At 35.4% G+C, this 24649-nt stretch overlaps 1 protein-coding gene across 1 annotated transcript; it reads right to left on the minus strand.

Moving 5' to 3' along the window:
- Nucleotides 1–20874: 20874 nt before the first annotated feature.
- LOC132278069 (uncharacterized mitochondrial protein AtMg00810-like) lies at nt 20875–21435 on the minus strand. The gene is made up of 2 exons (XM_059779897.1): nt 21158–21435; nt 20875–21091 (listed from the first exon to the last, which is right to left on the minus strand). Exons 1-2 carry the CDS (start codon nt 21433–21435, stop codon nt 20875–20877), a joined length of 495 nt encoding a protein of 164 aa, XP_059635880.1.
- Nucleotides 21436–24649: the final 3214 nt, after the last annotated feature.

Raw genomic sequence — 24649 nt, forward strand, 5'->3', positions numbered from 1 at the left:
TGAGAAATTATTTATAGTCTCCATCAAACAATTCCATTTCTTTTTTGCGTCATTTGATGCCCAAGTTTTAAGAAAATGGCAATTCTGTTAAAGAGGTAGTGGAAGGACACAATTGCCCCTTCTCTTGCCGTGCATGTGATGTTTACCGGGTCCAAATTTGTCCTTTCAGCAAGTAGACGCATGCATATATGATATAAAAAGGAGTTAATTCTGAAAATAAGAAAAACTAATGAGTTGCTTACATCAATTGTTAATTTATAGTTTTGCTTTTACAGCTCAATGTTTTTTTAGATGGAAATTTTCTAATCAGCTAAGGAGATTGGCAAATAACAATTGTCAAACGTGATAAGCACGGGCCAACAAATATAACAATAATAGTAGTTATTTTTTTCAGCCCTAACTGAAAGGGTTAACCCCCAATCACAAAATCTGTGGTTTATAATAGGTGTGGCAAATAATGATAAGATTCGTTAACATGATTTGAACACGATACGAAATAAGTGAGTTTGAATTGATTTTAAATGAATTTAAGTCATAAATGAATTAACACGATTAACCCGTTTACTTAACCGTGTAGGGTCAGGGTTGATGAATTAAACTCGTTTAACTCAATATATTATAATAGTGAATATGACCTATGTAATAATATTTAACCAGTTAAAATTCAATTTGTATGAACAATTAAGTCATTTTAACATAAATTTTTACCATGTCTTAGGATTTTTCTTCTTATTTTAAATATTTGGTTAAAATGTAACAAAAATTTTGTAGTATTTATTATTTGATTAAATATTAAATATCTCGTTTTGATAAATATGTCATTAAACGGATTAATACGTTAACTCGTTTAATAAACAGGTCGGATTAGCATTGAGAGTTCTTAACACGATTATTAAATGGGTCGAGTTAGAATTTATCTACTTAGTAGAATACTCTTACATCGACATAACACAAATTAACACTTAATTTATCACAAGTTATACTATATGTTTTTCTCTTTTCAAATTCATTTTTTTTCGCATCTCATTGAAATTGTGACGGGTTTGAAACGTTCTGATATATATATATATTTTTAAAGAAAAATAACTTAAATTTGAATAAATTTAAAATAATATATATATATAAATTTATTTTTAAATATAATCAACTATTTAACTATCATAATAATAAAAACATTTAAAATTTACCACTAACTCTATTAAATTGATCTCAATCTCGTCCCAGATGGGACAATTGAAATTGACAAACCACACCCAAAAAAAAAAAAAAAAAAAAAAAAAAAAAAAAATATTTATAATAATAATTTAACCCTCAAATGGAACGTGCCTCTCACACTCTACAAAAGTGAGTGGGGCCCAATCATCGATAATCGAGATTGGAAAAGTAGCAGGAGTATAAGTTGTATATGGACAGCCCCACAGTACTAAGTGCTAATGCACCACGTTTCGATATATGATTGCCTGTGATGCATAGACTCCCGCTTGAGATTCAAGCATGGCATCCAGAAACGAATGGCAACCTTTTGAGATAATGACACGTCGGTCGCATGATATCCGAACCAATGGGGCCACCAAAACAGTACTTGTTGATCACAAACACTGGGACCCGGATAAACTGCTGCAGTTATTCCGAGACATCAGACATGGGATAGTCGTTCACGGCAACACGTCTGCGTGTACACGGTGGGTCATGCTGCTGAGAAGTGCTGGATCGGACAGAGGGAGAGAGGGGTCCACCATATTTTTAGTGATTATCTATCTATCTATGCATTCAAACTTCCAAATATGTGACGCAAAATTAATCAAATCAATCAAACTTTTTAAATAATCCTATGTGACACAAAATGAATATTCAAAGCGGTCCAAAATATCATCACATTCTTAAATTTACCAGAAAAAAAAAAAAAAAAAAAATTAACAACAAATTAAAGTGAAGAAGATGGATAACTCTTATCCTTAATCAAAAGGAGCTATCTTTTAGGATTCCCTGAAGAAAATAACTTTAGGGAAATTAAATATAATGAAAGGGAATTAGCAAATCACCTTCTACTTAAATGCCCACTACTCTTTTGCGTGTGAGGTGTGAGGCCCATTTAGTGGGGGAAAACCATAGCCATGTGACCTAAAATGATAAGTTGGAGAGCTCCATAGGAGTGTTGTTAATTATGCATATATGTATATATGTGTGTGTGTATAATGAAAGGATTTTTTGGTCAACTTTTACTCCACTTAAGGTTGATGGTGAGAACTTTAGTTGACGTATTTCAAGTGGAAGTGCTTGTAATCATATTCTAATCAGATTTCCATTCACTTCTTTCTAAACGAATATCAAACCCTCCTTTGTTGGCAAAAGTAGTACCTACGGTGACATGGGTATGGACCTATGGTGGTGAATTGTGGAAGCTTATACTTTGTCTTATTAATATATGCATCTATATATATATATGTGTGTGTGTACATATGAGTTTGTAGAACTATATTGTCAATGTCAAAAATTTGCACCTTTATGACTCCCAAGTCTCTTGTGAGTTATGAGCTATATGTTATTTTGCTTTACAGTTATTGCATGAATTGTGTTACCTATATTCCTAAAAAGGGCTGATATTTTGCTTCTTGCATTTAAGGAGTTCCAAATTTTGATTGGATTAAGTGCTCTGTATGAGTTGCATAATAACCTCATGGTTGCGAAATATAAGTATGGATAAACAATCAAGAAGAGGTTGAACAAGTCTAAGCGCTTGTTTGCTCGATTTTTGTTTAATTTAAATTTATCTAAGCGCTCGTTTGCTCTATTTTTGTTTAACTTCGACTTCTTCAACTAAATTTAAATTATTCACTCACAACATAAAGTAAATTGTTTAAAGTGATGCCAAGTTTTTAGCGAGAAAACCCCGATTGACAGAAGAAATTAATCACTCTGGGAAAAATCTTGTGAATTATGTCCAGAGCAAAAAGATCGATTAACTATGTATGAAGCAAAGTACAATTGATTTTGACTAAAGCACACACCGTATCGCTCTATCAAAAACCAATCGTTGACGATCCTCGACTCTGCGACTCCCCCGTCCAACAGTTCTCGACATTTGACTTACCATTGATCTTTGTAGAAAAGTTGTTGGTAGATCAACCAACACTCCACAAGTGTCTCGATCCCTTCAAAGTGTGATATTTTTCTCATATTCTTCAAAACAGATTTTCTGAAGTTTACAAGAAATTCTGCTTTACGATTAGTAGATAAGAAATCTTCAATCACGCCAATCCCGATCGAACAATGAAGAAACCTAAAACACTCTATGTATAGCTGTGTGTTCTCAAAAATACAAAAATAAAAAGACTCTAAAAAACTCACACAAAAAAAGTTTTTTTTAGAGTTATGATAAAATTTAAGCAAAAGACATGTATTAAAGTATGTTAATATGAGTTTACATAGACAAATATGTAATTCTAATAAAGTTGGAAAATACATCAATTTTCGTACTAGAATATTCCTACAAGTCAGACTCAAAAGGTAACACAAGTCAGTAAAAATACAAACTTTCCTTTTTGGTTCAGGGAAATGCAATTGGTTGGAGTTCACTTTAGAACCGGTTGGATTTTTCCTGTAGCATGTTTTTGCACAGGAAAAGCAACCGGTTCCACAGTGAGGACCAACTGGTTGGAGTGTTGAAAAACCCTACTTTTAGAAAACCAACTTGTAACCATATTCTAAGTGATTCTCACATACCAACGGGCCAGTGTCTGTAATACCTCTAATTTTAAAAGGATAGTCCTGGTATTTTTTTTTTAATTAATGGTTTAATTGCATTTTTAATTAATTTAATTGTTTACTTGTTTGTTTTATTGTGTAATTAATTGTTTATTTGATTGCTTATGTGACGTAATTGATAAAGTGTTTTATTTAAATGTATTGTTTTATTAAATGGTATTTACATGAATTAATTATAATTGTATTTTTGTTTTCTTTAATTGGAGTAATTGGTTAGTAATTTAATTACGTGAATTGGTTTACATTACGGGTTGGTTAATGTTTAGTTTACATTACGGACTAGAATTTAATTAGGGTTTCTGTCGCCAGTTAGAAGTGGACTAGGGTGTTAAATAAGCCTATAAATATATCATGATACGTCTGCATAGGGTTACAAACAAACCCTATTCACGTATTGAGAGACAGAGAGAAACAGAGAGAGGTTGTGAGAGAAACAAAGCAACTTTGGTGAGGATTGTGGCCGTGGCTTAAAGGTCAGACCTAAGAGGAGGGAAGGTTAAGCAGTAGGAGGTCGACGGTGAACGGACGTCGTCGGAAAACTTAAAGAAGACGGCGACAAGGTTTTAATTTCCAAAACTGCACAGGTAAGTTCTATTTCTATCTCTTTCCTTTAAACCTGTGTTCTGTGCATGCCTAGGGAAACTCTAGGAACTTTAAGTTGTTAAAATCAACCATGTATGTATGCTAAAACTTGAATTACAGTATGTTAATTGTATGTGTATATGTTTGAATTTTGTTTAAAGTATATCGCATAAGTTGTGATTTTAACTTGTTTAAATTATGCATAAGAGGTTTACATAATGTTTAGGGCTGTGCTGGACTTAAAACAGTAGCCTTAGGACCTTAACGGAGGAAGACATAGTCGCCAGAGCCGTGGAAGACGAACTGTCATAGTTCGGTCAACCGGTTTGGTGCACACGTCGACCGGTTTGCATGAATCGGTTGACACCTTGGTGATTCAATCGACCGGTTGGTTGAAACCGGTTGACTCCTTGTGGAAAAACATCAACTGGTTATTAAACTAGTCGAAATCTATGATGAATCAGTTGACATATTTTGGATTCAGTGGACTTTTGCAAACCAGTTGACATCTAGGAGTTTTACATCAACCGGTTTAGGCGAACCAGTCAACACTTGGGATTTTACATCTACTGGTTCCTGTAATCGTCATATGGGTTGTCCAGTGTAGGATTTTGGCACATGCGTTGGTATCTAGGGATGGTTGGGCCTGGTTAAATAATTTTAATGAATTTCTTGGACCCGAAAATTAACTGGAATGTACAATATACAATAATATGCTAGGTTTGGAATAAAATTATCTTAATGGTTAATTTATGGGTATTGTTTTAAACTATTTTGAATCAATCAACAGAATTGAAATAGTTTAATTATTTTGTGGATGTTAGATAGTCTATTTGAGATGCCTGATAATTTGTATAAAATAAATTATATGCATGCTATTTAGATTTATTATTATGGCTAAATAATATGCAATGATTGTGTCCATATTTTATATCATGGCTAAATGAGATCAATGGATGTATTTATAATTGTATGCATCTTTGTTTGGTTTAATACACCGGTATGGGGCGGTGACATTCTAGGGACGGATTAACTAAAGAAGTTAAGTCTTACCTATTCTGAAATAAGTTGGATTAATTATAAAAGTTAAGTCCTACTTACATATATGTATATGCACCGGTATGGGATGGTGGCATATTAGGGATGACTTAGTTCAAAACATTAAGACCTACATATACTAGGGATGGATTAGTTCAAAACACTAAGTCCACCTATTCTGAAATAAGATGGATTAACTACAAAGGTTAAGTCCTACTTATAACTATGTGTCAGGTCAATAAACCTTTTGAATGACATACCTTAAACGGACTTTATATATATTATTATGGTACCATGATATGAGCTTGAGTCTCAGGACCATGGTTAGGGTGCGTATATCGCCTAGGATGGATATCTAGACAGAGGTGTTGTTCCCTGGTAGGTCTAGGTACTCATGACCACATTATGTGCGATTTTCATGGTATCTCTACTCAGGCTGAGACAGACCTATTGGACTAGTGAGCGTCCTATAGTGTGTACTTGTACATATGTGGACTACTCTAGATATTGTTGAGCTATTTAGGATGTATCTGCGTATCGGGTTTCTGTATGGATTGTAGTAGAATAGGACTTGCATGTGGGCCTGACCCACTTTCTTATTTTTCAGGTACTTGTCAGTTCCAGGGTTAGAGCTTGGTTGTGCAGAGCAGATACAAACACTCATTCCTCCGACTACGTAGGACTACTTTCTATGTTTGGCTTTAGATTTTATTTCAGTTGTTTCAGTTTCAGTTTGGGATATTAATAGGGGTCCACAGGATGGATTCCCGAGTTGTTTTATTCTGGATTATTGGATTTTAACATTATTAACTTTTGAGGATTTTAGAAGTAGAATTCTTTTCAACTTTAATATTTGTTTCATAATTCAGTTTTGTATTCCGTGTTCGTTTTTAAATGTTAATTGTTTGATATTCCCTCGAGTTCGGGCTTGGGCCTGATCAACCCATGTCTCGGACTCGAGGGGTATCACAGTTGGTATCAGAGCACTCCAGGTTCAAGTGTCTCTAGGATTCTATCGTATAAGACTTCCGTGTAACGTTTTCTCTTGATTAGTGCTTAAGTTTAGGATTCGTTGAATTCTTTTACGGTTCGGTTTATATGGTATTGATGTCTGTCTTTCTGTGTTAACGGAATGGTTAATGCTAGAACTAGACGGAACAATCAGCAACGGAGGGAAGAGGCACGTAGGCAGCAAGATTTCCTATAGCGTCTGCGAATGGAGGAAGAACAACAAATGCCTGAGTTACAGGATGATGATGGTCTTCATGAAGAGTAGGAGGGAGTACAGCGGGCTCAGGATCAGGTCAGGGATCCAGAGTATCCTCCTCATATCAACGACCTCATTACTCTGGCTATAGAAGCAGGGGTAACAGCTACACTTCGGAATCAGTCTCAGGTATAGCCAACACCGTTACCAGCACCGGTTATTCAGACTGATACTTGGGAGAAGGTTAGGAGTTCTTTCACAAAGAGGAGCCCACCTGAGTTCATAGGCTCCACCGATGCGAAAGCAGCTCACCAGTAGAAACAGGACATCGAGCGACATCTTCGCTTGGTTCATTGCACGGAGTTCAGAAGCAGATGCTTGCTACCTTCAAGCTGGTCGGAGATGCATTACAGTGGTGGGAGTCAGTTACCACCGCAAAGGAGAGGATGACATTAACTTGTGATCAGTTCAGTACACGCTTTGATGAGAAGTACTTCCTTTATGCAGTCAGGGCAGCTATGAAGACGGAGTTTCTTAATCTGCAGTAGGGGAATATGACAGTGGCAGAGTATAAGCAGCAGTTCACGCGCTAATCTCTTTTTACTCCGGAGGAGGTGGATACAGAGGAGAAGAAGCCCAACAGTTTCGTTAAGGGACTGATGTGGTCTATCAAAAGAGCTATTACAGGTAGTCCAACCTATACTACCTACGCTCAGGTGGTAGACGCCGCTCTACAGTAATATCATTTGACGGTGGACTTCAGATAGGCCAAGGGTGAGAAGCGGGGTGACAGAGACTTTGCTAATCAGTTAGCTGAGAAAGGGAATGGCAACGGACACCGATAGAATGACAAGGGCAAATTCTAAGGACAATAGCCTTGGAAGAAGCACAAGGGTGGTTTAGATGCTCCCAGGGATGTGACACCTATTTAGCGACAGCAGAATGGGGGAACACAGGTAGGACAGGGTCAACCATATGCTAACCGACATAGGAGGCCATTTGGTACTTTCCAGGGTAATTGCTATACTTGTGGAGAGTAAGGTCACACTTCCAGGCAGTGTCCTAAAGCAAGACAAAGACAGGGACAGGGACAACATGTACAGCAGGGGTAGAGGGGGCCAGTGCCTTTACCAGCTCCACAGGTTCCACGGATTCAGGGACAGATATATCCGGCTTTACCAGCGCCGCCTGTAATACCCCTCGGATCCGAGACACGGGTTGATCAGGCTCAGGCCCAAACTCGAGGGAAATATCAAACAATTAATATTTTAACACGAACACATAATACAAATTTAAAGAAAAGAAATAAATAAAAATGGTTGAAATGAATTCTAATGGAAAAATCCTCAAAATACAATTATTAAAATCCAAAATCCAAAACCTCCAATTAATTAACAACTCGAGAATCCATCTGGTGGACCCCTAATAAAAATCCCAACTGTAAAATGAAATAACTGAAGTACGATCCAAGGCTAATAAGTAAACAGTCCTACGTAGTCGGTGGAATAGAAGTCTGTATCTGTTCTACACGACCAAGCTCTAACCCTGGAACTGACCAGCACATGAAAAATAAGAGAGTGGGTCAGGCCCACATGCAAGTCCTGATCTACTACGATCCAAACAGGAATCCGATACGCAGATACATCTTAGATAGACTCAACAATATCTAAAGTAGTCCATATATGTATATATTACACACTATAGGACGTTCACTAGTCTAGTAGGTCTGTCTCAGCCTGAGTAGAGATACTATGCAAATCGCACATTACGTGGTTATGTGTACTTAGACCTACCAGGGAACAACACCTCTGTCCAACTATCCATCCTAGGCGATATACGCACCCTAACCATGGTCCTGAGACTCAAGCTCATACCATGATACCATATAATAAGTATATAAAGTCCGTGTCCATCCTAATACAAAATATCATCCAACTAGTGTAGTGGCATGATATATGTATCGCAATCCATTCCAGAAAACCAAGTTATGTCATTCAGTTATTTACTGACTTGACACTAATAGGAGTTGGACTTAACTTCTATGGTTATTCCACACCTTATTCCATTTTAGGTAGGACTTAGTATCTGAACTAATCCATCCCTAATATGCCACCGTCTCATACCGGTGCATACAATCCTCCAATCCACATAATTGATAAAAATAACATTTAATTAATTTATCAACATTTCTCCAAAACATGCATCAGTATAGTTTAATACATATATAATGGCATTAGGTATTCACTACAGTACCTAGAAATCAAGCTCCAATTATTTAAACTGCTAAAATAAACCATAGCGTTCAAATCCTCCAAAATAGTCGATAAACCGGTACAATTATAACAATTTAAGTATCAATTAAATCCAAACTGAGCATAATAAAATATAATTAATTCACCATACTTATAACACTGGAAAAAATATATGATTGTATATAATTAGATTATATATAAAAACCTTGCTAAGTTCCGGAAGATAAAACTAACAAAACAGAATGCAAGCTACCAATTTTTTCTTAGGTTTTTCTTGCTCCAATCTTCAATCCAATTATGAATTTATATATTTCCACCATAGTACCAGCCTTATACCATCATACACATCATTTAAAACAATTTAAATTAAGTGCAGACACCCAAAAAACCCAAACAACCTTTAAAACGCACATTACAGTGCTTTTCAAGAGAGAGCAGGCTCTTAAAATGGGAGCCTGCTCCATTTTTTTCACTTAGAGCCGGCTCTAGGCTCTTAGAGCTGGCTCCAAGACACCAAGAGCTGGCTATCCCCTTTGGGAGCCGGCTCTAAGAGGTTTGAGAGCCTTCTCTCCCTCCTCTTAGCAGCTCTCGTCCGTTCTAGCTTCGTCTTCTTCAACTCGAGTGATGTTCCAGCCCTCTGCATTGTATTAAATTCCTATTCTAATATCTAATTAACATTCCAGACTACTTACAAGGCATCCATATGCATCATTAATCTCAAATAGCAAAACTTAAAACGCATAAACAGAAGGAACAAAGTTAACAGAGACATACAGAATTTTGTATAACAGTTTTGTTAAACGAGACTAATTATCAGTCAAGCATGCAATATAGATTGTATAAATATTATTAAACTCCTAGAGTCCATCTAAACATGCACAGAACATAGATTCATGGGAAATAATAGAACAGAAACTTGCCTTTGAGACTTTGAATAAAAAATCTCTAACTGTTGCCTCTACCTTCTCTGGCCACGTTGGTTGTGTTAAACAGCTCTTGCTACTTCTATTACAGTCCAGTAGCCCACACCAAACTTCCCTCCTTGATTCTGTTTTATGAATCACCCAAGTTTACTTTCCGGTTCTCTCTCTGTATCTCACAATCTCTGTTTTTTTTTTCTTCAGAGCTTACGTTTATTTTCTCTAAACCCTAAACCATTGTATTGCATATATTTATAGGTGGAAATTAAAAATAACCCTAATCCATGTACAATTAGATACTAAGCCCTAATTCCAATCCTAGCCGGCCCATGAAACTATCTCAGTTGTAACATACGGCGGCTTACCTATACGTGAATTTTAATCCAAAGTTATAACTGTAACTTTAAAAAAAAATACTAACTTAATTTTAACACTACAAGAATTATAGTAATTAATTACCTAAGTTTAAAACAGTAAAAATAACTAATTAATTAAAAACACTTAAACAATTAATTCCAAGTAAATAATCCAATTAAATAATTAAAAACACTTAAACAATTAATTCCAAGTAAATAATCCAATTAAATAATTAAAAACACTTAAACAAGCAATTCCAAGTAAATAATTACAAATAACACAATTAATTCAATTCAATCACCACAATAAAACAATTGAGCAATTAATCAATTAAATCATAAATTAAATACCATAAATATCCTTTTAAAATTAGGGGTATTACACCGCCGCAGCCTTAGGGACAGGCACCGCAGTAGTTACATTATGACAGGGTGTACAACCCTATGCCACAGGATATACAGGCACCTCAGGCTGTTGAGGGTAAATTTCCTATTCATGGTTTACATGGACATGTATTATTTGACACGAGTGCTACACACTCATTTGTAGCTAGATCTTTTGTTGTTTTGTCTGGAATGATGACTCGGGTATGCAGTAGACCATAGGGTATTTTTACACCATTAGGCAATACAGCCATTCTTCATGAGAATGATGGGCCTATGACACTAGATATTGGTAGACTCAGATTTCTAGCCAATCTTTTGTTTTCACCATACCTGGTTAGGATATGTATGTTGTCGTTATGCCACATTCTAATGGGGGCAGTAGCACTTATTTGTTTCATGTGGAGGAGGAAACGGAGGAGAGAATTATTGTATCTTTGGATAACATACCAATTGTACAGGACTTTCCGAATGTATTTCAGGAGATTCCAGGGTTGCTGCCTAGTCGTGTGATCAACTTTGTGATAGACTTAGTTCCAGGCACTATGCCTATTGCTAGGGCACCGTATAGGATGACACCAGTGGAGATACGAGAGCTGAGGGATCAGATTCAGCAACTACTTAGCCAGGGTTTTATTCGCAGGAGTACTTTTCCCTAGGGACCACCGATTTTATTTGTGAAGAAAAAGGATGGTTCGCTTCGCCTGTGTATAGATTACAGGGAGTTGAACAAGGTTATTATTCATAACAAGTACCCTTTGCCCAGGATTGATGACCTATTTGATTAGTTGAAAGAAGTTACGTATTTATCTAAGATTAATCTGCGGTCTGGATATCATCAACTTCGGGTTAGAGAGCAGGATGTTCCGAGGATAGCGTTTCTCACTAAATATGGATCTTATGAGTTTCGGATGATGCCGTTCGGGTTAATCAATGCACCTGCGGTCTTCATGGATTTAATGAACAGAGTCTTCAGGGCTTACTTGGATCAATTTGTCATTGTCTTCATAGATGGCATTTTGATTTACTCGAGGTCTGAGGACGATCATGCTCGACATCTTCGGATAGTTTTGCAGACGTTTCGTGAGCATCAGTTGTATGCCAAATTCGAGAAATGTAAATTTTGGCAGCGGGAGGTGAAGTTTCTGGGTTACGTAGTCTCAGAAAGAGGAATAGCGGTGAATCCAGCCAAAGTTTCAGCAGTGGTTGAATAGGGACAGCCTACTTCACCTACCGATATTCGGAGTTTCCTCGAATTGGCAGGATATTACAGGAGGTTCATCCAGGGGTTCTCAAAGATAGCGGGACCACTCACTCATCTGACTAAGAAGGGTGTACGGTTTGTGTGGGATGAACACTGTCAGAAAGCTTTTGATAAGCAGAAAACTAAGTTGACTTCTGCACTGATTTTGTCTACCCCACAGAACGGGATAGAGTATCTTGTCTACACAGATGTTTCTTTGCAAGGTCTTGGATGTGTTTTAATACAGGATGAGCGACCGATTTCATATAGATCTCGGAAGCTTAAGCCACATGAGCTTAATTATCCAACACATGATTTGGAGTTGGCAGCTGTGGTATTTGCCTTACGTATTTGGAGGCATTATCTGTTGGGTGAGTCCTTCAGATTATTTAGCGATCATAAGAGTCTGCAATATTTGTTCACTCAACGGGAGCTGAATATGAGACAGCGTAGATGGTTGGAGTTTGTGAAAGATTATCACTTCTCTATACAGTACCATCCAGGGAAAGCGAATGTGGTGGCAGATGCACTCAGTTGCCGACCTGTTGGTAGTCTTTCTGCTTTATTCACTACTGAGTGGAATGCTTTAAAGACGGTGGATGAGTTGTCAAATACTTTCATGGCTTACATGGTAGTTACATCTTCTATCATTCACAAGGTTTTGGAAGACACAACTCACGGATCAGCAGTGCATTGACAAAGTTGCAAAGATAGCTTCCGGTGAGGTCCTATTTTACTATGTTGGGGCTGATGGAGGTTTGAGGTACAAGAGACGGTTAGTGGTACTTTCTGTTGATGAGTTGATGAAGGATGTGATGACGGAGACTCACCATTCTGAGTTTTCTGTTCATCCGGGAGGAAATAAGATGTATCATGATTTGAAACGGCAGTTTTGGTGGGCAGGTATGAAGAAATACATTGTTCTTTTTGTTTCGTAGTGTAGTACCTGTCAGATAGTGAAGATTGACCATTAGAGCCCGCCAGGAGCTCTACAGCCACTACCGATACCGGAGTGGAAATAGGAGAGCATTTCTATGGATTTCGTGGAGGGATTGCCTAATTCCTATAAGGATCATAATTCCATTTGTGTTCCATGTTTCCATGTTGCAGAAATTTCTGCGAGATGAGATCGGTATCAACATATCGATGTTGGGGAGATTGAGTTGCAGTCGAATGCAACATATTTGGAGCCACCGTGTCGTATTGTCGACCGTCGGGATCAAATCCTTCGTAATAAGGTTATCCCTTTGGTGTGTGTTCAGTGGAGTCATCACAATGAGGTTGAGTCTACTTGGGAACGGGAGGATGTCATTCGCCCGTAATTTCCTGAAATATTGGAAGAAGGTAAGAGCGAATTCCAAAGATGGAATTCCTTTCGTTAGAGGGGAAGAATGTAATACCCCTAATTTTAAAAGGATAGTCATGGTATTTTTTTTTAATTAATGTTTTAATTGCATTTTTAATTAATTTAATTGTTTACTTGTTTGTTTAATTGTGTAATTAATTGTTTATTTGACTACTTATGTGACGTAATTGATAAAGTGTTTTATTTAAATGTATTGTTTTATTAAATGGTATTTACGTGAATTAATTGTAATTGTATTTTTGTTTTCCTTAATTGGAGTAATTGGTTAGTAATTTAATTACATGAATTGGTTTACATTATGGGTTGGTTAATGTTTAATTTAGGTTTTAGTTTCTTTTAGGATTCACGTAGAGGCCGACTAGAATTTAATTAGGGTTTCTGTCACCAGTTAGAAGTGGACTAGGGTTTTAAATGAGCATATAAATATATCATGATACGTTTGCATAGGGTTACAAATAAACCCTATTTACGTATTGAGAGACAGAGAGAAACATAGAGAGGTTATGAGAGAAACAGAGCAACTTTGGTGAGGGTTGTGGCCGTGGCTTAAAGGTCAGACCTAAGAGGAGGGAAGGTTAAGCAGTAGGAGGTCGACGGTGAACGGATGTCGTCGAAAAACTTAAGAAGACGGCGACAAGGTTTTGATTTCCAAAACTGCACAGACAAGTTCTATTTATATCTCTTTCCTTTAAACCTGTGTTCTGTGCATGCTTAGGGAAACTCTAGGAACTTTAAGTTGTTAAAACCAACCATGTATGCATGCTAAAACTTGAATTATAATATGTTAATTCTATGTGTATATGTTTGAATTTTGTTTAAAGTATATCGCATGAGTTCTGATTTTAACTTGTTTAAATTATGCATAAGAGGTTTACATAATGTTTAGGGTTGTGCTAGACTTAAAACAGTAGTCTTAGGACTTTAACGGAGGAAGACGTAGTCGCCGGAGCCGTGGAAGACGAACTGTTATAGTTCGGTCAACCGGTTTGGTGCACACGTCGACCGATTTGTATGAATCGGTCAACACCTTGGTGATTCGGTCAACCGGTTGGTTGAAACCGGTTGACTCCTTGTGGAAAAACATCAACTGGTTATTAAACCAGTCGACATCTATGATGAATCAGTTGACATCTTTTAGATTCAGTGGACTTTTGCAAACCAGTTGACATCTAGGAGTTTTACATCAACCGGTTTAGGCGAACAAGTCAACACTTGGGATTTTACATCAACTGGTTCTTGTAATCGTCATATGGGTTGTCCAGTGTAGGATTTTGGCACATGCGTTGGTATCTAGGGATGGTTAGGCCTGGTTAAATAATTTTAATGAATTTCTTGAACCCGAAAATTAACTAGAATGTATAATATACAATAATATGCTAGGTTTGGAATAAAATTATCTTAATGGTTAATTTATGGGTATTGTTTTAAACAATTTTAAATCAATCAACGTAATTGAAATAATTTAATTATGTTGTGAATGTTAGATAGTCTATTTGAGATGCCTGATAATTTGTATAAAATAAATTATATGCATGCTATTTAGATTTATTATTATGGCTAAATAATATGCAAAGATTGTACCCATGTTTTATATCATGGCTAAGTGAGATCAATGGATGTATTTATAATTGTATGCATCTTTGTTTGGTTTAATGCACCGGTATGGGACGGTGGCAGTTTAGGGACGGATTAACTAAAGAAGTTAAGTCCTACCTATTCCGAAATAAGTTGGATTAATTATAAAAGTTAAGTCCTACTTATATATATGTATATGCACCGGTATGGGACGGTGGCATATTAGGGATGGCTTAGTTCAAAACACTAAGACCTACCTATACTAGGGACGTATTAGTTCAAAACAGTAAGTCCTACCTATTCTGAAATAAGATGGATTAACTACAAAGGTTAAGTCCTACTTATAACTATGTGTCAGGCAAATAAACCTTTTGAATGACATACCTTGAACGGACTTTATATATATTATTATGGTACCATGATATGAGCTCTCAGGACCATGGTTAGGGTGCGTATATTGCCTAGGATAGATATCTGGACAGAGGTGTTGTTCCCTGGTAGGTCTAGGTACTCATGACCACATTATGTGCGATTTTCATGGTATCTCTACTTAGGCTGAGACAGACCTATTGGACTAGTGAGCATCTTATAGTGTGTACTTATACATATATGGACTACTCTAGATATTGTTGAGCTATCTAGGATGTATCGGGTTTCTGTATAGATCGTAGTAGAATAGGACTTGCATGTGGGCCTGACCCACTCTCTTATTTTTCAGGTGCTCGTCAGTTTCAGGGTTAGAGTTTAGTTGTGCAAAGCAGATACATACACTCATTCCTTTGACTACGTAAGACTACTTTCTATGTTTAGCTTTAGATTTTATTTCAGTTGTTTCAGTTTCAGTTTGGGATATTAATAGGGGTCCACAGGATGGATTCCCAAGTTGTTTTATTCTGGATTATTGGATTTTAACATTATTAACTTTTGAGGATTTTATAAGTAGAATTCTTTTCAGCTTTAATATTCATTTCATAATTTAGTTTTGTATTCCGTGTTCGTTTTTAAATATTAATTATTTGATATTCCCTCGGGTTCGGGCTTGGGCCTGATCAACCCATGTCTCGGATTCGAAGGGTATCACAGTGGCCTAGCGGTATCAGTCTCTTACTTCCCAAAGGGAGGTTAGAGGTTTAAGTTTTGAAAGAGGTAAGTGTGTGTGAGTACTAACTAGAAAAAAAAGAAAAAAAAAAGTGATTCTCACATACTTACCATGTCTAATAGATGTTCATTGTCGAACCAAGAACGTCCGCTTCCGATACCAAGGCTTGATGATGAATAAGAATTACAACTCGATTTGGACTCGTTTTAATCACGGAAATATTCCAACAATAATTTTACATCTCACACTTTGTTGGGTAATACATGTAAAGATGAATTCCTTTAAATAAAACGTGCCAAAGCTTGAGCACACAAATGAAATAATATGAAGTTTTGACATTGAGTTGAGTTTTTTTTGGTTCAAGATTCAACAAAGCTAGACTGAATAAATATGCGTGGTAAGGTATTATATGATCACTACACTTTTCAATATTCAAAAACTAATAATAATAATAAAATATTTTCCTTTTAAACCTTTTCATGTAAGACACACACCCAACTCACATACTCACCATTCCTCCTTATTTGCAGTCTAGGAAAGAGTTTTATTTAGTATGGAGGAAATCTCTGTGAAACAAGATTTACGCGGGGTGCGGAAAGAGTCAGTTAATTTTAATTGTGATTAACTCCTTTAATGACCTTGATCTGATTATTAGGTCAACTTGCTCGATTTATGATTAATTAAATGAACATCCACAATCACAAATATATGGAAAGTAAAGCAAGTTAGAGTTAGAGAGATTGCACTAGAATTTTAGCGAGGAAACCCCAGTTGATAAAATACGTCAATTGTTTGGATGGAAAAAAACCTCGTGGACTGTGCAGTCCAAAGTAAACCAATCCACTATGTTTGAAACAAAATATACCGAACTTTGACTCTGGCTCACACCCTATCGTTCTATACCACACCAACCGCTGACGATCCTCTAACTTTGCGACTCTTCGTCTAATAGCAACTTAACCTCAGGCTTACACTTGATATTTATAGAAGAGTAGCAGGTAGATTAGACAGCACTCCATGAATGCTCCAACCCTTCCAAAGTGTAGAAGAATTAAATCCTGTTGATCATCTAGAATATCTGAATCTTCAATACAGCTCCAATTCTGATGAGATAGAGAACATCATAACTAAATCACTCATGAATATATATGTGTGCTCTCAAAAATAAATTTAGAATAATCAGATTTGATTTTCTGAATTTTTCTCTCTCAAAAGGCTTTCTCTAAATATATGGTTGATTTTCCCTAAAGCCATGAATAAACTAATGTATATGACATGGTTTATATAGAGTTTTGAAAGTCCTAATCTATGATACCCCTCGATTCTAGAACCACGGGTGATCAAGTCCGAGCACAGCTCCGAGGGATACCAGACAATTAATATGTAAACAAGTAGAATACAAAAGAATTAAAAGAAAGTAAAATAATAAGTTGAAATTCTAAATGTAAAAATCCTTCAAAATAAAAGTTTAGTAAAATTTAAATCTTTCAATCCGTACAACTCGAAAATCTATCTAGTGGACCCCTAATAATCCCAAATGATAAATAAATTTACAGAATCAAAATCCAAAACTAAAATAAGAAAGAAAATCTTATGTAGTCGAAAGAGTGAGTGTCTGTATCTGCATCAATATGATCAAGCTCTAAGCCTGGTACTAACGAACACCTGAAAAATAAGAGTGGGTCAGGCCCACATGCAAGTTCCATTCTACTACAATCCATACATAAACCTGATATGCAGATATATCTTAGATAGCTCGGCAATATCTAAAATAGTCCATATAGATATAGATACACACTATAGGACACTCACTAACTTATAGTCATCACACCTGAGTAGAAGGTAACACGCAAAACGCACGTAGCGTAGTCATGCATACCTAGACCTACCAGAAAATGTAATTAGGTCCAGTTATCCATCCAAGGCAATATACGCACCCTAACCGTGATCAGGAGACTCGAACTCATATCACGGTACCATAATGATATATATAAATCTTTCCTAATACAAAAAAAAAAACATCTGTTATGTCGTTCAACTGTTTTAGTTGACAGGACATGCATCCATGTAGGATTTAACTATTTTAGTTAATCCATCCGTATGTATGAATAGGTAGGAATTAGTATTTTAATCTAATCCATCCCCAATATGCCACCGTCCCATACTGGTGCATATCATGCAAATGATCCATAAATGATCCACACTCAAATGAATATCAAGTACATCCAAAAACCAACATAATAGAAATTAGATATTGATAAGATCCTATCATATATCCAGTATATAATTATAATCATAGAACTTCCGTTTAAGTTGCTAAAGTATTGATAAACAATTTAAACCATCCATATCCATCCAATTGACAAAACAGAAAATATAACAGTTCATCAATTTACATTCGTAGCTTGATATAATGATTATCAGAATTTTACACTAAGCATATTATACTAGAATTTCCAAACGGTACTTTCATACCAGTTCATTTAAATTTACTAAACAAGACTAGTAATTTAAACCCTCAACAATCCTTAACAGCATGAAACTTATTATATATAGTTCATGATGTTTATTAAATTCTCAATTATGAATCTAAAACAAGATATATTGATGCTCAAAAGTATATATTGAGCACCTACACTCCAATCCTAAAATACATTCCTATTAGTCCGTTTAATTTATTACAACGACCACTAGAAATAACTTCCATATTCCGTGACTACATGCAAACTATTATAAAATGTCATGAAGTCCGCTAACCAGTAAATGAACCTTCCTGGCCTTCATTAAATTATATATATTATTCATATAGCATCCCATAAATAATTTAATACCAGTCCGTTTAAATTCCTAAAGCAAACTAGCAATTTAAACCTTCTTCATCCCTTTACAGCATGCCTATCATCCGTTTCTGTTTTATGATGCCCCTTAGGATTAGCACCCTAGCATAAACCAACTGTTTTAAGGTTTTAATAGGTTAGTTTTTAAACATTTAAAACCCCCTTCACTTTCCAGAAACTACATTTAAGCCCCTGTAATCAGAAAATGTCGCAAAACACCCCGTGGAGTTTTTTTTCAAGGGAGCTGGCTCTTAGGCTTCTAGAGCCGGATTTCCCTCATGGAGAGCTGGCTCTCTCATCATGGGAGCCGGCTCCCTAATGGAGGGAGCCGGCTCTCTCCCTGAGAGCCGTTTCTACTTCGTCTATGTTTCGTCCGGTTGTCTTCTACGCTTCTTGTGAAATTCAACGTCCCTAACCCAAATCTTTTTAACATTCTTAGGGTTCAATTTAAGTTCTTATAGTCCTAGAAACACCTCATATTCTAGTGTGAATTAATTGCCAAAAACTTAAATCATGACCGAATAGTTTATGCAAAAACAACAGTTTCAGTTACAAGAACGTAAAACAAATTATAGCCTAATCTAACTTGCATAAACGTCCATTTTAAAAGTTTAATTAGATTCCTGGAGTCTATATAAAATGCACAGAACACAAGTTTACATGAAGGAGATAGAATAAAACTTGCCTTTAGGTTTCGGCTTGAAACCTAAACCACCGTCTCTGAATTTCGGCAACCCCAAAACTGTTCCCCTTCTCTGACCACTGTTCTCTTCCTGTGTTACTTATTGGTTCAACCCACAAGCAACACCTTTTGTAAATTTCCTTGTCTCTCTGCTCATCTCCCAAGACCCTCTCTGTTTTGCCTTTCAAACCACTATTACGTGAATAGGATTTTCTAACCCTAACAGACGTATATTGTTATATATATATAGGCTCGTATAAACCCTAACCCTAATTCCAACCTCCTATAAGTTGGCGACCATAAATTATATAAACATAAAACCCTACGACATATACAAATTAAAAGCTACCAAAAATTACATGTCAATTAAATCAACAAAAATCAAATATTTAAATTAACCAACAATTAAATTAAAACCATTCTAAGTAAACAATTAATTTTGAAATAATTACAATTAATCAATTAAGTAAATAACAAAATAAATAAACAATTGCAATTAATCACATCACCAGATAATCACATTTAAATGCACATAAACCAACTCATCAATTAATCAATTAAAATGCGCATAATACAACTAATTAAATTCCAGTTATATCCTTTTGAGAATTAGGGGTATTACATAATCCCTTAGAAAATATGATAAATTTTGTGCATAGGACTTGGACGGAAGTTGGGATTAAAAAGGCAACATCAGAAGAAGGAAACTTAGAAACTTGATGTATTCAGGACTTCTTGAACCGGTTCAGCCATCTTGAACCGGTTTAAAATGGCCAGTAAGGAATCCCACGGATTCTTGAACCGGTTCAGCCCTCTTGAACCTGTTCAAGATGGCCAGTCTTAAAATTTTACAATTCTGATGATGTTGAACCTGTTCGATAAATCTTGAACCAGTTCAAGATGGATAGAATATAAAAACTTGTTCCGAACCTTTCAAAACCATTTCTAAATGTTTTTACTACCTCTCAAAACTTCTTAGAACATTGTTTTCATTATCTCGGAGTGTAGTATACCATGAACACTTAGCCTTCTTCAAATCTGTATCGATCTTCAATCTTCGAAATTTTACATCAAAAATTACAACATGATCGGACTTGTTTTGACATCGAAATTTGTTCTCATTGTATGCTTTCCACAAATAATCCATGTGTTATTAAACTCTTTGTGTTCAACGTATTCAATCAATATGGTTTGCTTAACTTTCCAAAAATATAATCTAGATTCTCAAGATATGCATGAAAATCTTTTCTAGACTATGTCTTTGCAATGCATCTAATCAAGACAACAGACACCAATAGATTTCCCAAAATGAGAAAACTTAGGAACATCTAATGGTTTAGTGAGAATATCGGCCAAATTTTGATCAGTATGCACTTTCTCGAAAGACATAACATTTTGTTCAACTAGTTCCCTAAGAAAGTAATGTCGAATGTCAATGTGTTTAGTCTTAAAATGCAACACTGGATTCTTTGAAATATTAATTGTACCAGTATTATCACAAAAGATATAAATAGTACATTGATTAACTCCATAATCCAGAAGCATCTGTTTTATCCAAAGCAATTGTGTCAACAAGTTCCAGTAACAATGTATTCAGCCTCACAAGACGATAATGATATGCAATCTTGCTTCTTGTTATACCAAGAAATAAGATTAGTACCACTATAGAAACAACCACCTGAAGTACTATTTCTATCATCCTTGTTACCAGCCCAATCAGCATCAGTATAGACTGCAGTCTCAGAGTTAGACTTAGAAGAATAACGCAATCCATAATTCAATGTACTATTGACATAACGAATAATGCGCTTGACTGCAAGAATGTGTTATTTTCTAGGATCAGCTTGATACCTAGCACAAACACCTACACTAAATGAAGTATCTGGCCTAGTTGCTACCAAATATAACAAGCTACTAATTATACTCCTATACAAGAAATGATCAACCTTGTTAGGATCAGAATCTCTATCCAATTTGGATGAAGTACTCATAGGAGTTTGAACATACTTTGAATCTTTCATACCAAACTTCTTAATTAGCTCCTTTGCATATTTTGATTGAGATATGAAAATCCTATCATCAAGTTGTTTCACTTGGAGACCTAGAAAGAAAGTCAGTTCACCAACCATGCTCATCTAAAAAATATTACTCATATCTTTAAAAAAAGTATGAACAAGGTTATCACATGTAGCACCAAAAACAATATCATCCACATATATTTGAGTAACAAGAAAATCTTTTCCTTCCCTGAAAATAAACAACATGTTATCCGCTCCTCTTCTTCTGAAGCCCTTGTGCAATAAATAAGAAATCAACTTCTCATACCATACTCTAAGTGCTTGCTTTAAACCATAAAGAGCTTTTTTAAGATTAAAAACAAAATCAGAATTATGTGGATCTATAAAACCTTTTGGTTGTGCTATATAAACTTCTTCCTGCAAAATACCATTTAGAAAAACACTTTTAACATCCGTTTGAAACAATTTGAATTTAAAATGACATGCAAGGGCAAAAAGAAGTCGAATAGACTCAAGTCTAGCAACAGGTGCAAAAGTCTCATCAAAATCAATTCCTTCAACTTGAGTGTATCCTTGTACAACTAATCTAGCTTTATTTCTCATCACATGACCATGTTCATCAAGTTTATTTTTAAAAATCCATTTGGTCCCTATGATATTAACATCACTAGGTCAAGGCACTAGCTCCCAAACATCATTATTTACAAATTGAAGCAATTCTTCTTGCATAACCATTAGCTAATCAGAACTTTGAAGAGCTTCATCAACATTCTTAAGTTCAAACTGAGCTATGTGACATGAGTGAACTATACCATCTATAATGCATGAGTGTCCTACATCATCACGGACTGTACTCCTAGTACCATGCTTATCCCATGGACCTATCACATTGTCAATTGGATGACTCAATATAACTCTAAAACTACTAGATGTGGGAATATCTAGAGATGGTGCAGGAAATCCTATAGGTTCATTAATGATGACCTCTAATTCCTTATCCTCATCTTCTTCAACCTTTTCACCTTCTCCACCTAAATCCTCAACTCTTTCTTCCTTATGAATTGTAGGTTCTTTTCTTTCTCCTGCAATTTCAAATTTAGTTTCTTCTTCATCAAGTTGAGAAGAAGTTATCTTATATTTGTATCATCAAATACAACATTTATAGACTCCATAACCACTTTGGTTCTAAGATTAAAAACCCTATAAGCCCGACTGGTCTATGAATAACCCAAAAACACACCTTCATAACTTCTAGAGTTAAATTTTCCTAAGTGTTTCTTATCTCTAAGGATATAACATTTACTTCCAAAGACTCTAAAGTATTTAACAGTGGGCTTCTTATCATACCGTAATTCATATGAAGTCTTGTTAGTTCCAGACCTGAGATAAACTTTATTTAGGATATGATAAGCAGTATGTACCGATTCAGCCCAAAAATGACTTGCAATTTTATTCTCATGAAGCATAGTACATACCATACCTGCAATTATCCTATTTTTTCTTTCCACTACACCATTCTGTTACAGTGTTTTAGGTGCTGAAAATTCATGTTTAATGACATTCTTATCACAATATTCAATAAATTCCTTAGGTTCGAATTCACCTCCATTGTCGCTCCTAATCCGATTAATTCGATATCCTTTCTCATTTTGAATAAGTTGGCAAATAGATTTGAAATTCACAAAAGTATCATATTTTTCTTTCAAATATGCAAAAAAAGTAAATTTAGAAAAATCATCAACCATAACAAGCAAATATCTTTTTCCTCCAATGCTATCAGGTATTATGCGACCCATCAAATCTATATGAATCAATTCTAAAAGTCGAGTAGTGACTTTATGAATAAGTCTTTTACGTGACACTCTAGTTTGTTTTCCTAATTGACATGAACTACATATTTCATTCTTAGGCAAACCTCGAATAAGATCATTGTTAGACAAATTCACTAAATCATTATAATTCACATATCCAAGTCTTTTATGCCATAAAACAGCCTCATCAGTAACTGTAGAAAAATACATTCGTGAAGGATCTGAAAACACAACATAGCAATTATCAGAAGTTCTAGTTCCTTTCAAGATGCATTCACCTTTTTCATTAGTTACAAAACACCCTTATTGAGTAAAATTGACTTGAAACTCCTCATCACAGATTTGACTAATACTCAACAGATTTGCAGCTAAACCTTTAACATATAGAACATTTTTTAACTCCCCAATTCCTGAAAATTTGATCTTACCTTTACCACTTACAGTAGAAGTCTTACCATCACCAAAAGTAATAGTACCAACTGAGCATTCCTTAAAAGTGGTAAATAATGTTCTATCCCCTGTCATATGCTTAGAGCAACCACTATTAAAATACCAACCACATGGACCAAATGCTCTAAGTGCAGTGTGCATGGCAAGACACTTAAAATTCTCTTTCTTTACCCAAACAATTTTAGATTCATTATGCAATGATTTCCTTTTTGTTCTAGGCAAAGTGTCACAAGGCTCAACAGTTCGAATCCTCTCCTTCCTTAAATTTGAACTTTCTAGATTTTTAAAATTCTTTCCTAGTTTAATTTTTCTTTTCTGACACTTATACTTGATATGTCCTTTTTCACCACAAAAATGACATGTTGAAATAAGTTCGGGAGAATTAGAAATAACACAAGGGTTGGTTTCAACTTTCATAAAAACATCTTTAGATTTCTGAAAATACAATTCCTTTGAAATTGATACCAAATCTCTATTTCTTATAACATTCTTAACCGCTTCTTTCAACTTATCAATTTTGCAAGTGTCAATATCAACCTTCTGAACAGACTGTTTTGATTTAACAAATTCACTACTCAAATTATCAATTTTAAGTTCTAGTGATTTATTAAACAAATTTACCTTCTTAAGCTCTTTTTTCCAGAAAATCAATTTTATGAAGAAGATTCAAATTTTTCTGGCCAATTTCTTCCAAATTCTTATTAGAAACAGAAACTTATAACTTATAAATATCTCTATCAAGTTCCGCAAGATTCAATTTCTCTAATAGATTTTCAAAATCCTTTTTAAACTTTGACAACTCAATTTGCATGCTTGTGACAGAATCAAAAACAAGAGGTAAAGCGTCAACAGATGAATTTTCAAACATGATGCCAAAAAAAAAATACAATCAATAATAAATTAGCAACTATGATCTACTCTGTATATCGAGTAACCCGCTCTGATACCAAATTGTGAAACAAGAGTTACGCGGTGTGTGGAAACAGTCAGTTGATTTTAATTGTGATTAACTCCTTTAATGACCTAGATCTGATTATTAGGTCAACTTGCTCGATTTATGATTG

The sequence above is a fragment of the Cornus florida genome, unplaced genomic scaffold (assembly GCF_030987335.1).
Source record: "Cornus florida cultivar Cherokee Brave unplaced genomic scaffold, ASM3098733v1 CherokeeBrave_3.0.0_Hap2_Chr10, whole genome shotgun sequence".
Lineage (NCBI taxonomy): Eukaryota > Viridiplantae > Streptophyta > Magnoliopsida > Cornales > Cornaceae > Cornus > Cornus florida.

Bases quoted from the DNA above. Each gene is read 5' to 3' on its own strand.
- LOC132278069 (XM_059779897.1), bottom strand. From the start codon at position 21,435: ATGGTTGGTGAACTGACTTTCTTTCTAGGTCTCCAAGTGAAACAACTT. The intron at 21,092-21,157 runs GTATCAAGCTGA...TTATGTCAATAG, and splicing joins AGTGTAGGTGTTTGTGCTAG to TACATTGAATTATGGATTGC.